General features: G+C 41.2%; 1 protein-coding gene across 1 annotated transcript in view; it reads right to left on the bottom strand.

The window, feature by feature from the left end:
* Positions 1-1,142: 1,142 nt before the first annotated feature.
* LOC106579983 (uncharacterized) overlaps positions 1,143-15,944 on the bottom strand; it is a 32,948-nt gene continuing 18,146 nt past the window's right edge. The window contains exons 2-6 of the mRNA XM_014160471.2: positions 5,083-5,126; positions 4,792-4,956; positions 4,373-4,609; positions 3,358-3,532; positions 1,143-2,086 (exon numbers count right to left, since the gene is read on the bottom strand). Of these exons, the coding sequence (XP_014015946.1) occupies positions 1,564-2,086; positions 3,358-3,532; positions 4,373-4,609; positions 4,792-4,930 (1,074 nt within the window). The 5' untranslated portion in view covers positions 4,931-4,956; positions 5,083-5,126 and the 3' untranslated portion in view covers positions 1,143-1,563. The remainder of the gene's footprint in view (positions 2,087-3,357; positions 3,533-4,372; positions 4,610-4,791; positions 4,957-5,082; positions 5,127-15,944) is intronic.

Genomic DNA, 15,944 nt, shown 5'->3' with positions numbered 1-15,944 from the left:
ATGTTTTGACTAGGTATAAAGTGATGATTAAATGAACAAAATCATAAGGCTATATAAACAAGCATTGTACTTCCTATCATATGCATCATTTATCTGTATTGTATGTGTGCAATATCCTCATAATACTCAGGAATGGTAGGAAAAACACCTGGAAACTCACTAATGTAAAATGGAAAGGTCAAACAATGTCAAAATTAGTAATGGGAACTACATTTCCTTGAGGTCCCTCTCAAATCCGCCCATGCTCAATTTTGTGGTGTGCAGGCTTCAGAGAATACTATAGGGTTGATTAATATGTGATTGTGTGAAAGTTAATTAGCATCAGCAGCACAACACCCCATAACAAACTATAGGGATGTACTTGTTGGATTTTCATTTATTTAACCTTTAACAAGGCAAGTCAGTTAAGAACAAATTGTTATTACAATGACGGCCTACCCCAGCCAAACCCGGACGACACTGGGCCAATTGTGCGCTGCCCTATGGGACTCCCAATCACGGCCGGATGTGACGCAGCCTTCATTGGGCTTGTTTGTCATTGGTTAAAACGCTGCCTATGGTGTTTTCAAGTGTTTAATTGAAATCTGGCTGCAACAACCAATGAAGTCATACGATGTATTTGGCAAATACCATTGATCAACAGCAGTACTGAAATGGTATGGCTCCAATGGAGCCTGCACTATGACTAGGATGCATTTTGTCACCACAAGGGGGCAAAATGAAATGTTTATTTGTCATATGCTTTGTAAACAACCGGTGTAGACTAACACTGAAATGCTTACTAACAGACCATTCCCAACAATGCAGAATGATTACAAAATATCCCGTAAGGTATTAACTGAAGTAAGGTAATGTTATTTGTGCCAGTTTAACATTTGGATTTTGGTCATGTAGCCAAATGAGTTGGTCAGAAAGGTTTTGATTTTATAAAGTAATGGGACTAAAGGAAAGCTGAAGTATGGGGTCCTGGGGATAGGCATCACTCAGGCAGTAGTCTATCTAGAATTCTCCACTGCTCTGCTTATGACTGGGAAATGTCTCAGCAGCTGACCATCGCACACATAAACCGAACACAATACAATGTAATTCCCCATCCACTTGCTGTTTTCCATGGCATGCATTTGTATTTTCTTATGTCTCTCGTTTCAGTTCTGTATTCACTGCACCATTAGTGTAATGTTATTGCTATTATGTCTAAAATGATCTGGACAATTGAAGAACCCAGTCTTGACATGAACACAAATCCTATCTGTCTACTTTGATATCTCATATGAGGTATTTTTAGCCCAGAGTTAAATGTGTAATATACATGCATGTTTTTCATTAGGAAACCACATTCTCTTTCACCCAAAGAGACCAACACACATATTTGCCTTTTCTGAACTGGAAGTAAGATCACAATATCATCTTTGCTTCTGGCATTTCCTTGGATCAGGTTATGTGAGATTGTGTTTTTACTTTGTGTTTCTTATGTTTGGATATTAATCGGGTCTCACTGGCAAGTAAGATAACCCAAGATATGGATTGACATGGGATTCAATGTGAATGGCAGTATGAATGTTCTCATGTCTGATTTGTGTATCTGCCAATATGCCTCTGCAGAACAAACACACTCTTAATCTCCTGGGGTCCAGAAAGGCCCCACACAAAGGTCTTGGTGGTTTTTATTTTGGGGAGTCTGTTCACATGCTGCCTAACAGATGTAGGGGCCCTCCCTTGAACAGCTGCTGGCATTATCTGGAGAGGGATGCATTCCTGTTGCTGTTCCATGTCATATCCATGAGCTCTCTGCTTTGGGACCACAAGGCCAGTTGTTCTGTAATGTGTTATCCCCTGAAACCTGGGATTGTCAGTGGGCTCCATTGAGTTGATGTCTTCTGTAGGGACCTGTGGCCTGATGATGTCCTCTGAGGGGCCCTGTAGACTGGGGTTTAATGTAGGGGCCTCCTGTATTTGGACGGTTTCTTTATGATCCTGTTGTAGACTGGTATTATTGTTAGGGTTCAGCATTGTGACATTTTCTGAAGGGGTCGGTGTTCTGATCATTTCTGTGGTGTCTTGTAGGCCGTTGTTTTCTATTGTTGGCCTGTGATAAATAGATGTATATGATTAGAAAGGAAATAGATGACAAATTTGGCCTCACTACGTTAAAATGTACTTCTAAACTTCACACCATATGTGTTTCTCTGCCATAATTTGATCAGTGGCTATCGTATTTCTACACCAGATTTTTTTTAATTACATTAATTTAAAAAAATATATATCAGTATTCAGACCCTTTACTTAGTACTTTGTTGAAGCACCTGTGGCAGCGATTACAGCTTCAAGTCTTGGGTATGATGCTACAGGCTTGGCACAACTGTATTTGGGGAGTTTCTCCCTTTCTTCTCTGTAGATCCTCTCAAGCTCTGTCAGGTTGGATGGGGAGCGTCGCTGCAGAGCTAATTTTCAGGTCTCTCCAGAGATGTTCGATCGGCTTCAAGTCCGGGCTCTGGCTGGGCCACTCAAGGATATTCAGAGACTTGTCCCGAAGCCACTCCTGCGTTGCGTTGTCTTGGCTGTGCTTAGGATATTTGTCCTGTTGGAAGGTGAACCTTCGCCCCAGTCTGAGGTTCTGAGCAGGTTTTCATCAAGGATTTCTGTACTTTGTTCCGTTCATCTTTGCCTCGATCCTGACTAGTCTCCCAGTCCCTGCTGCTGAAAAACATCCCTACGGCATGGTACCAGATGTCCTCCAGACGTGACTTGGCATTCAGGCATTCAGTTACATCTTGGTTTCATCAGACCAGAGAATCTTGTTTCTCATGGTCTGAGAGTCCTTTCAGGTGCCTTTTGGCAAACTCCAAGCGGGCTGTCATCTGCCCTTTAGTGAGGATTGGCTTCCGTCTGTCCACTTTACCATAAAGGCCTGATTGGTAGAGTGCTGCAGAGATGGTTGTCCTTCTGGAAGGTTCTCCCATCTCCACAGAGGAACTCTGGAGCACTGTAAGAGTGACCATCGGGTTCTTGGCCACCTCCCTGACCAAGGCCCTTCTCCCCTGATTGCTCAGTTTGGCCAGGCGGCCAGCTCTAGGAAGATTCTTGGTGGTTCCAAACGTCTTCCATTTTAAGAATGATGGAGGCCACTGTTCTTGGGGACCTTCAATGCTGCAGAAATGTTTCTAAAAACCTGTTCTCGCTTTGTCATTATGAGTTATTGTGTGTAAAATGATGAAGAAAAAAATCTATTTTACCCATTTTAGAGTACGGCTGTAATGTAACAAAATGTGAAAAAAGTCAAGGGGCCTGAATACTTTCCGAATGCACTATATGTATGACATTATAACACCCGTATAACACCCATAAATAAACCCATACCTCACATCCTCCTTCTCTATATACGTCTCCTCCTCTTCATCCTCATAGTATGATGAAGAGGGCAGATAAAGATGCAGTGTGGATGATGTTGAGAAAGGCCTCCTCCCCCTCCATGTGTCCTGCTGCTGTCTATGTGTGTTGTCATGTTTGGCATTGCAGGGCACTCTGGGACATTCTTACAAGAAATGTATAATAAAGTCAGTCAGTCAATGTGAGAGATGTGGTTTTGGAGTGTGAACAGCTACCTTCTGAAACTACAGCTGCAGATGTTTCATATTCATTCTTGGCTAGTGTCCAAATACAATGTCTTGAAATTAACATGGTCAGTGTATGAGAGATTGAGCACAACTTCATTTAAAGCAGTGTTAAGATTGTGTGTGTGTGTGTGTGTGTGTGTGTGTGTGTGTGTGTGTGTGTGTGTGTGTGTGTGTGTGAGACCAATATCGATAGAGGATTTCAAAGGTAATTAATAAAAGCTGCAGCTAACACACAGAGGAAATTTCATGCGAACGGGTAATAAAATTGGTTGATTATTTGTTTGGGCAACCAAAGATAAACCACAGCTGTTTAGCCTGAAGTCAGAAAGGGAAAAGATTAGTTTATCCATGTTATTTGGTTATGTTTATGGGAATTTGTGAGGCAGATGGAAGCTTGTGTGTATAGCTCTACTGTTGGCTCATAAGAGAGAACTCTGATCAAAGGGCTTTTTCAATGGTTAGCACTAAGAGTAAACAGCAGCCTCAGTCACCCATTATAACAGTGATGAGTACACTTTAGCTCCATATGCTGCAACACAGGTCAGGTTAGCCAGTTAAGCAGTAGTAATTGGGATTTTTATTTGTGTTTGGTTTGTTACATGCAAAGCTAGTGTTCCTTCCAAGTTAGCTTTGTGGATTAAGGGACTGTGTAAGCAAGCGAAAACATAAACAGGATATGAAAAATTAGGAGATCAAGAAAGAAAGAATTTGACAGTTGGAATATATTAGATATTTTCCACTAAGAGAAGGGTGTTTACCTGTCCTGTCCCTGATTTGAGCTCCAGGTCTCTGGCCCGGGTCTCTGCGCCTTCCTCCTCCCCCGGGTGCAGTAACTGGTCTGCTCATGGCTCTGGTCCCCCTCCCTGGGCTGTTCTCCAGTCTACCCAGAGCACTGCTCACTGGCCTCCCTCCCGTTCCTCTGGCATTGCTCTTGGGAGTCAACCTGGCACTGCTGCAGCTGGGCCTCTGCTGCAGAGTGCAGCGGAAGCCCTGGGCTGAGAGAACACAGGTAGAGTTAGAACAGGATCTTCTAATGAAAGTAACAGCAATAGAGTTTTGATATTGCTTTAAAGCACCATAGTCATTTCCAACCCAGCACTGCATGAGTATTGAGTCAGAATGAATGGCGTCTTCTGATTCTGTTGCTGTGGATATTTATGTATTGCTAGAGTATCACCGTAAAGGCAACTGGTGTAGACATCATCTGAAGAGGTGGGGTCTGCGGATGCTCTGAGGGATCGCCTCTGGAAACAGGATGTTGGTCTTTGTAACCAGGATCTTGGCCTTGGAAACCATGCAGAGTGCCCTCGATCCATGCGGAGGCCTCTGGACTTAAACGTCCCTATTGATTTATAGAAACAGGCTTTGGTCTCTGAAGTAAATGCAAATTTTCTCTTGGGCTCTTTTAATGAAAAATCCTAATTAAAATGAAAAGCATACAGTTAGAGTGCAGCTGGCTGTGACTTACGGGACAGTAGGTAAAGCAGCACAATTCTTAAATCACCAAAACATCTGCAAAAGAAGAGGAAACATCCTTATGGAGCATTAGACAGAAGCATGTTCGCATACAAAATGTAGATGATTGAGTGCAGTGATGTTTGAACATGTCTGTCAGGACACTATCAACACATACAGAGATTGAATATTAAAGCTACAATATGTAACTTTTTGGGCGACCAGAACAAATTCACATAGAAATGTGTGTTATAGATCTATCAGGCGAGTCTAAGAAGTGGTAGATCTATTCTATGTGCACTATTTCTATGCTTCCCATTCTTAAGTTTCATTTTTGAATCTTTCACTTTCGGTTTTGTACACCAGCTTCAAACAGCTGAAAATACAATACTTTTGGTTATGAAAATATTTTTCCCAGCGATTTAGATGGTACAATGATTCTCTACACGACACTTGCTTGTTTTGTCATATAAACAAAAATTAGGCAAACTATTAGAATTTTAGCAACCAGGAAATGGCGGAGTGATTTCTGTTAATACTGTGTATCAGTGGCCTCCCAGGTGGCGCAGTGGTCTAAGGCACTGTATCGCAGTGCTAGCTGTGCCGCCAGCGATTCTGGGTTCGCGACCGGGAGGCCCATGGGGCGGTGCTTGACCTTCGCCTCTCCCGAGTCCGTACGGCAGTTGCAGAAATGAGACAAGACTGTAACTACTACCAATTGGATACCACGAAATTGGGGAGAAAAAGGGGGGTAAAAAAAATAAAAAATACTGTGTATTGGACAATGTCACAAAAACAATCTGTGTGCTTCTATGGGGCAGAAGTCAGCATGTTGTTGGATAGCCAGATTGCTAGCAAGAGTGACAAGAAACTGCAATGTGGGGAATCGTTTCAGATCGTTTTATCTTGTTCTTGATACCATGTCTTGTTTTGAGGTGTTTTGACTGATTTCATGTCAACGCTAATATGGCTAAAGTGCGCTAGCGAGCTAACCAACAACTGTATTGATGTATTTGAGAGGGAACAAGTGTTCATTGTGCAAATGTATTTATGTTTTCAATAAACTTTGGAGACAAAATATAGCTTACATGTTGTAAGCAACTTAAGCCAGTGTTTCCCAAACTCCGCCAAGGGGTGCACATTTTGGTTTTTGCCCTAGCACTACACAATTGATTCAAATAATGAACTAATCATCAAGCTTTGATTATTTGAAATCAGCTGTGTAGTGCTGGAGCAAAAACCAAAACGTGTTCCCCTTGAGGTCCCCAGGACCAAGTTTTGGAAATGCTGATCTAAGCCAACCCAGTCTGTTTTGCCCCATAGTTGTGCAGGCATCGGTTGTTGCTAAACAACCAACACCTCTATACCAGGGGAGAAAGACTGCCCCCTCTCATTGAAGCCGGAGATGTTCAAGGCCGACCACAGTATTGCGGGCATTGTTTGCACAAAACAGGATCCATTATAGGAATGGAAAAATTACAATATTCGTGGTCAATCTTCATATATATAAAAAAAATAATACACCAGATGTATGTCCTTGAACAGATTATTTTAAAATCGCACACAGAAGAAGTTAGAAGGATAATTGAATTGCTAATGGAAGCCTGCAGTACCCCTGTCGGCCTTCAAACTTAGTTGTTCAATGAGATGGGGCTAGCCTGCAACGTCACCAGTGATGCCAACTTAGCAATTTTGTTGCTAGATTTAGCAACTTTTTAGACTACCCTGGCAACTTTTTTTTCAAACAGCACTTAGCAACAAATTTAGCTGCTTTTAAAAATGTATTTGGAACTTTTAGCAACTTTTTAAAAGTGACTCAAACACTAAACTGCACGCATTTTCCCTCTAAATGACACAAAAACGATTTTCTCTGTCACACACTCAGTCACAACACACGTGCCTGGCTGCAAAAGTGCATTGTGAGTGACGTCAGCAGCAGGCCAGCAGCAATTTCACCAAATTGAAAATCATTGTTGGTTGACTGCAGCAGCAGTTGTACGGGTTCGACGAGCCAAACCCAATGAATATAGTTGGTCATGAATGTTTGATCTTGAACAAAATTACAACATCAATCAACATGTCTCAATCAAATTTGTACAGCTAGAAGTACAGAAAAGAGTGAGAGTCTGTACCTGAACAAATGTCAAATCATATTTTTTGCCGAGCTGGCCAGTCAATTTAAGTAACGTTATTGTGTATTCTACGTAATGACGCAGATTTACGTTATCACGCAATCACGCACAACGTCATTTAGCAACTTTTAGCAACAAATCAACCTGCCTCAGGCAACTTACCCTGAAAATTAGTTGGCAACACTGAACGTCACTTTCTTGACTAGCTCAAACTATGCACACAGACAGAATTGGTAATTGGTTATAAATATCTTTGCTATGTATGTGAGATAAATAGTAATGGCGTCTTTTTGTAGGCACTAACTCTGCCATGGTTCGTTGAACAAAACTTACGTGGAAATGAATCGCGTATTTGGAGGGTTTTTGGTAAACACAGGCTTAGCAGATCTTATACGTTTTGTTCTATGATATAATCATCATCAGCTAACATCACTTTTTGAAGCGTTTATTTAATTTTAAAAAGCACATAAAGGTTGCTTAATTCATAAAGGTCATGTTAACTGACTGATATTATCTCATAGAACAAAAAAGTGTCAGATCTAAGCTTGTGTTAACCTCAGATTTTATTTTTGGTGTTTATCCCAAAACGCTATTCTTTCCCCATTAATTTTCACCATATGAATGGCTGAACGAACAAGAGGTAACTAATTTCCGGGATTTAGGACTACAAGCTGGCGAGCTCTAGTGCTTCCAAGACAACTAGTAACTCCAAAAAAGTTGGTCAAATCATGATGTCAGAGATCTTCGGGTCAGAAAGTCGGGGGCGCTTGGATGAGCGTTCAAAGCGTTTTTTTCCCCAGTCGGAGTTCCCAGTTGTCTTGAACGCACTGAAGTCGGATTTTGGGATTTCCGAACTCGGCATATGTCTTCATGAGACTCCATAACAGCATTTCTGTTAGCCAGTAGTAGCCTGCTTTTCTCAGATCAGAAAATAGAAAAGCCGATAAATAAAATTGGCCCTGGACAATTGTCCAGGAGGAGATTAAAATAAAATCCCATTGCAAAATAATCCTTTTTAGCATATTCATTGATGGAAATACATTTGACTGGGCATGCTTATCGCTATATAGGATCATTTACATAATTTAGTGGAATTAATTTGGAGCATGTGTACAGAATATTTGTTATGTACAGTTGAAGTCAGAAGTTTACATACACCTTAGCCAAATACATTTAAACTCAGTTTTTCACAATTCCTGACATTTAATCCTAGCCATCTATTTTGTGTAGTGCACCAGTCCCTCCTGCAGCAAAGCACCCCCACAACATGATGCTGCCACCCTCGTGCTTCACGGTTGGGATGGTGTTCTTCGGCTTGCAAGCCTCCCCCTTTTTCCTCCAAACATAACGATGGTCATTATGGCCAAACGTTCTATTTTTGTTTCATCAGACCAGAGGATATTTTTCCAAACGGTATGATCTTTGTCCCCATGTGCAGTTGCAAACCATAGTCTGTTTTTTTTTATGGCGGTTTGGAGCAGTGGCTTCTTCCTTGCTGAGCGGCAATTCAGGTTATGTCGAAATAGGTCTCGTTTTGACTGTAGATATAGATATTTTTGTATCCGTTTCCTCCAGCATCTTCACAAGGTCCTTTGCTGTTGTTCTGGGATTGATTTGCACTTTTCGCACCAAAGTACGTTAATCTCTAGGAGACAGAACGCGTCTCCTTCCTGAGCGGTATGACGGCTGAGTGGTCCCATGGTGTTTATACTTGCATACTACTGTTTGTACTGATGGATGTGGTACCTTCAGGCATTTGGAAATTGTTCCCAAGGATGAACCAGACTTGTGGAGGTCTACAGTTTTTTTTCTGAGGTCTTGACTGATTTCTTTTGATTTTCCCATGATGTCAAGCAAAGACGCACTGAGTTTGAAGGTAGGCCTTGAAATACATCCACAGGTACACCTCCAATTGACTCAAATTATGTCAATTAGCCTATCAGAAGTATCTAAAGCCATTACATAATTTTCTGGAATTTTCCAAGCTGTTTAAAGGCACAGTCAACTTAGTGTATGTAAACTTCTGACCCACTGGAATTGTGATACAGTGAATGATAAGTGAAATAATCTGTCTGTAAACAATTATTGGAAAAATTACTTGTGTCATGCACAAAGTAGATGTCCTAACCGGCTTGTCAAAACTATAATTTGTTAACAAGAAATGTGTGGAGTGGTTGAAAAATGAGTTTTAATGACTCCAACCTAAGTGTATGTAAACTTTCGACTTCAACTGTATTTCATTTATCACACATTTACAGATACAGAGCCTTTGAGTGGAAAATCTGTCAGACAGTGCAAGAGCTGCTGCTGCCTCATATTGTGGTGCTTTCAGGACATCTGGGAACTCCAAAAAATAGGCCGATGAGTTTCAGGTCGGAAAAGTTGGAGCCAGAGTTCCCGAGTTGGAATTCCGAATTGGATGACCTGTCAAAACGATTTTTCTCATTCGGAGCTCGTTTTTTTTCCCTAGTTCCCAGTTGTCTCGAACACACTGAAGTCGGAAGTCAGAGATTTCCGAGCTCCCAGTTGCTTTGAACGCGGCATCCAACGGCAACGGAAGGCAGGCTTCAGCGCACCACACAGGCATGTCTTACGTTGCTTCAAAGTAGCCTATCAGATCTCCTCTCTTTCTAAATTGCCAAAGGATATTTTCATCTCTGTCACATGAAACCACTCACATGTGCAGTGCTCTTTTGACAACATTATTTTCCCGCTAACTGCATTATGGAACGAACATTCGCGCGTAGCCTACTGCCTTGTGCGCATTGCTGGCTGTATAATGTGAAGAAATAATAGTTTATCAACATTTTAAGCTAAACGTTGTGATCTGTTGCATCAGACTCATTGCTTTTAATTGTAGTCTTGGCCTACTGTTTGTATGAATTTGGGATCTACCGTCCCACAACTGTCCCAGTCTGTTTGGAATAGGCTATTTCTCGACAAGCTGACCAAAATAATAGGTAGCCTAAACTTTTCTACTATAGTAGATGGACATAGGCTAGTAATTTTGCTGTTATTTGCTGGTATTGTCGGCTGAGGAAAAGCACATGTGGACAGTTATTCTAATGGACAGATCGCAATTTATTGGGGCGGAGGAGTGATCCAAAATAGGGGAGGGTTGATAAACTTTTTTTTTTATTGGGCACAGGGGAGGGTAGTGTATTTTTTTCCCTGGTTTACATTTGCTCTTTTGCAGGTTTTACTTAAAAATGTCTTCCCCCCAAGCCAAATTTCCTCATGTGCTTAAATGCGCCTCCCCTATATCAAGGTGTATTAGTACTTCCCATATGTTCTTTGCTTTTTCATGTGCTAACTTTTACTGTACCACCAACCTGGTCTCAGAGCATTTTGTATTGTTCTGTACGTAAATCCGAGACACCCTTTTAGCATGATATGTTCTGTTTGTTTTTGGTTGCTTGAGATATATGGTTACTTAAAACCTCTTAAGGATCCGACACTTAAAAAAAAAAAAATCACCTAAAATGACATACCCAAATGTAACTGCCTGTAGCTCAGGACCTGAAGCAAGGATATGCATATTCTTGATACCATTTGAAAGAAAACACTTTGAAGTTTGTGGAAATGTGAAATTAATGTATGAGAATATAACGCATTAGATCTGGTAAAAGATAACACAAAGAAAAAAACATGCGTTTTCTTGTATTCTTTTGTACCATCATCTTTGAAATGCAAGAGAAAGGCCATAATGTATTATTCCAGCCCAGGCACTATTTCGATTTTGGACACTAGATGGCAGCAGTGTATGTGCAAAGTTTTATACTGTTCAAAATGTTGTATCAAGACTGCCCAAATGTGCCAAATTGGTTTATTAATACATTTTCAAGTTCATAATTGTGCACTCTCCACAAACAATAGCATGGTATTCTTTCACTGTAATCGCTACTTTAAATTGCCCAGTTAGTTTTAACAGTTAGTTTTAAATTGCACAATTGCACAGTTAGTTTTAGAAGAATTTAAGCTTTTTGCCCATATCAGATATGTCTATGTCCTGTGATTTTCTTTTTGTTACTTACAACCTCATGCTAATCACATTAGCCTACGTTAGCTCAACCATCCGGGGGGGGATCCTGTAGAGGTTACCCTTTAACCTAACTCCTAAAATTAACCCTAGCCCCTAATCCCTAGCTTTACTAACATTAGGCACCTAGCAAGAATTTGTAACATACCATACGTTTTGCAAATTCGTAACATTGTACGTTTTGCAAATTCTTAACATATTGTACATTTGCAAATTCGTAACATATAATACAAATTGTAATTCGTAACATCAAATCAAAATCAAATTACATTTTTCACATGTGCCAAATACAACAGGTGTAGACCTTACAGTGAAATGCTTACTTACAAGCCCTTAACCAACAATGCAGTTAAGAAAAATAAGAGTTAAAAAAATATTTACTAAATAAACTAAGGTTTAAAAAGTAACACAATAAGAGAACAATAACGAGGCTATAGGGTACCAGTACCATGTCACTGTGTGGGGGTACAGGTTAATTGAGGTACTTTGTACATGTAGGTAGGGCGTAAAGTGACTGTGCATAGATAATAAACAGCGAGTAGCAGCAGCATAAAAAAATGCAGGGTCAATGCAAATTGTCCGGGTAGCCATTTGATTAGCTGTTCAGAGGTCTTATGGCTTGGGATAGAAGCTGTTAAGGAGCCTTTTGGACATAGACTTGGAAGTTGGCACTTTGGTACCACTTGCCCTGCGGTAGCAGAGAGAACAGTTTATGACAATTTTTAGGGCCTTCCTCTGACACCGCCCGGTATAGAGGTCCTGGATGGCAGGAAGCTTGGCCCTAGTGATGTACTGGGCCGTACGCGCTACCCTCTGTAGCACCTTGCGGCCGGATGCCGAGCAGTTGCCATACCAGGTGGTGAAGCAACCAGTCAGGATGCTCTCGATGGTGCAGCTGTAGAACTTTGAGGATCTAAGGACCCATGCCAAATCTTTTGAGTCTCCTGAGGGGGAATAGACATTGTCATGCCCTCTTGACGACAGTCTTGGTGTGGTTGCACCATGATAGTTTGTTGGCGATGTGGACACCAAGGACCTTGAAGCTCTCAACCTGCTCGACTACAGCCCCGTTGATGAGAATGGGGACGTGCTCGGCCCTCCTTTTCCTGTAGTCCACAATATCATATCCTACGAAATGGGTGATGGACATCCACAAATTAATACACGTTTCGAATGATTGACAGCATGTCCAATGTTAAATGTTTATTATTTTAAGCTTGGAAAAGAGAACCTTAAACCCAGACTTGGACCGCACACCCGCCACACTGAATAGCAGGCTAGTGATCGCTTTGCAATGCTTGCAATTAGCCACCGATTCCTTCCAAACCACTCATTGTTGAATTTGCGATTTCCAACTTGTTGTGTAATGTTTATGTCCAATGGCCGATGAGTACCGATACGTTTTATCTATAATTTCTCTTCATTATTTCTCTTCATATGACAAGGGTTGAAAAAGATTTGCCAGTAGATTGTCGACTTGATTCATGATGACTGCTAGCTTGCTAGCTAAGATTGCTAGCTAAGCTTGCTAGCTAAGATACTGTAGATATAACGTCATTTGACATCATTACCTTCAAACTCAGTGCCTCTTTGCTTGACATCAAGGGAAAATCAGACCTCCAGAATGAACCAGACCTCCACAAGTCTGGTTCATTCTTGGGAGCAATTTCCAAATGCCTGAAGGTACCACGCTCATCTGTACAAACAATAGTATGCAAGTATAAACACCATCGGACCACGCAGCCATCAAAGCGCTCAGGAAGGAGACACGTTCTGTCTCCTAGAGATAAACGTACTTTGGTGCGAAAAGTGCAAATCAATCCCAGAACAACAGCAAAGGACCTTGTGAAGATGCTGGAGGAAACAGGTACAAAAGTATCTATATCCACAGTAAAACGTGTCCTATATCGACATAACCTGAAAGGCCACTCAGCAAGGAAGAAGCCACTACTCCAAAACCGCCATAAAAAAGTCAGACTACGGTTTGCAACTGCACATGGGGACAAAGGTTGTACTTTTTGGAGAAATGTCCTCTGGTCTGATGAAACAAAAATAGAACTGTTTGGCCATAATGACCATCGTTAAGTTTGGAGGAAAAAGGGGGAGGCTTGCAAACCGAAGAACACCATCCCAACGGTGAAGCACGGGGTGGCAGCATCATGTTGTGGGGGTGCTTTGCTGAAGGATGGACTGGTGTACTTCACAAAATAGATGGCATCATGAGGAAGAAAAATATGTGGATATATTGAAGCAACATCTCAAGACATCAGTCAGGAAGTTAAAGCTTGGTTGCAAACGGACAATGACCCCAAGCATACTTCCAAAGTTGTGGCAAAATGGCTTAAGGACAACAAAGTCAAGGTATTGGAGTGGCCATCACAAAGCCCTAAACTCAATCCTTGACCCAAGTTAAACATTTTAAAGGCAATGCTACCAAATACTAATTGAGTGTATGCAAACTTCTGACCCACTGGGAATGTGATGAAAGAAATAAAAGCTGAAATAAATCACTCTCTCTACTATTATTCTGACATTTCACATTCTTAAAATAAAGTGATCCTAACTGACCTAAGACAGGGAATTTTTACTAGGATTAAATGTCAGGAAATGTGAAAAACTGAGTTTAAATGTAGTTGGCTAAGGTGTATGTAAACTTCTGACTTCAACTGTATATGGATGTTACATTTTACTTCCTGGGTTGGTTATGAAGGCTTCTTCTAACCCATCGCTCTCTACTACATATAATAATACGATTAAAATATATCTTTACATTAAAAACCAAAGTCTATCAGAATTCCAGTCATTCCAATACATGTTATACCCCTTGATATTCAAGAATAGGACTTGGAGATATGGAAGTATAGATTAGCCAAATTGTTTTCCCTGAGCATAACCCCAAAACTAAGGATTTATTAGCCAGCCCTACTCTGTTGTTTGTGATTTTGTTGTCATGGAGGAGTGATTGGGGTCATTGATTTGAGTTGGGGAAAAAATGCTGCCCTCATGGAATGGCATGCTTTGAGCACGACTGAAACGTGCTATTTACATGTGAAAAATTAATACCATATGCTGCATTTTCTATAGGCCTATTGTTAAACTTTTTGTTGGTGTCACTTTGATATCTTGATAATATGCAGCTGTTTAAAGGGCAAATCCACAGATGAAACAATAACAAAATGGACACCCCGCCTCTGTTTTGGTAAAAAGCTGAGGGACGGGCCTGGAGAAATGTAACCACTCTCAGATTAATAGACAGAGCTATGGATGCAAGGACTAACCATCCATGATATCAAATGTATTGGTTTAACCATGTTATGAGGCTATACAGTGTTTGTTTACGTTTACAAACATTGGAGAAAACAAGCTTATATTTTGGGTTGTAATGAAGTGTGACAGTTGAACTAAGCTCATGAGGCATTTATAAGTTATATTCTTCAAGAATCAATGGATATAATTTACAAGTCCAAAAATGGATGTAGCAACTACAGATTGCCGCTTTAAGTCTATTAGATTGAGCAATAAAAGCCCCAGTTTTATTCCATAGGCTTGGATCTGTGCAGCTGTGTGCAGCTGTTGCAAGAGCGCATTTTTCACTGGCTGTCCACTGGTTCCAAAAACAATAATTGATAGGCAGCTTAAACTTCTTGAATTCAACCATTATTGGGTTCAAATACACATTTAGATTTGTGAACAGCCACCCACAACAACCACAATCTGTAAGGTGCAAATAGCTAAATGAGAGAGCAGCAGTGTGATTCACATCAATGCGCCATGTAGATAACAATATTAAGTGATATCCGTATCGCCGTAGACTACACCACTGCTGTCGTCCTTACCTCCAAGCGTTTATTCAAGTTGGATAATCTTTGGATTTCAACAGAAGTCGTACCATTGGAAGACATAGCTTGGACTGTATCCTAGAAAAGCCTATTCCTGCTCTTTTCCCGCTATCCATAAAACCCATTTGGTGTGTCATCATAGTGGTCTCTGACTTGTGGTCAGACTCGCTCAGGTGGAACAAATTTAAACTTGCGCCTTTTTTCAATGCTGATTTGAATGTCATTGAGAAAACAGAGAAGTGTCAAAGATTTTTTCTCAGCAAACCTCCTTTCCGAATTTAAAAGTAATCACCAAAGTAATCATCTAGTTTTTCAAAAGTATATGTAATCGGATTACAATATTTTTGCAGGTAACGTTACGGATTGCAGCTACCGTTTTTTTGTAATCCGTTACATGTAACGGATGATATGTAATCCATTACTCCCTCATCTACTCAACCAACACCACAACCAGCTGGCGCAATTGGGTACGGCTATGGAGAAGGTCCTTCGTATTCTCCACCGCCTTGACAACACCAGAGAAAATCTTCATACCGTTATTAGAGGGCCTTCTACCACACGTCTTCACAGTGAGCCAGTCCCCCAGCCTACCTAGCAGTCCGCCCAGGTCAGCTATGCCCGACTGTCCCTTCCGGAGAAGTATGACGGTACTCCATCTAAATATTGTGGTTTCCTAGTCCAGTGCTCCCTCCATTTTGTAAATCAGACTGGAGCCCCCACCACTGAGAGGTCCAAGGTTGCCACGGTCATTTCCCTCTGACCGGGCGGGCGTTGGAATTGGCTACGGCAGTCTGGAAGAGAGGAGAGTACAAGCTGGGTTCCTACAAGAGGTTCAAGGCTCTGTTCAGGGCGGTCTTCGACCATC

The sequence above is a fragment of the Salmo salar genome, chromosome ssa20 (genome assembly GCF_905237065.1).
Source record: "Salmo salar chromosome ssa20, Ssal_v3.1, whole genome shotgun sequence".
Taxonomy (NCBI): domain Eukaryota; kingdom Metazoa; phylum Chordata; class Actinopteri; order Salmoniformes; family Salmonidae; genus Salmo; species Salmo salar.
The sequence above is the reverse complement of the archived record's forward strand: the minus strand, read 5'-3'. Positions and strand labels throughout refer to the sequence as shown.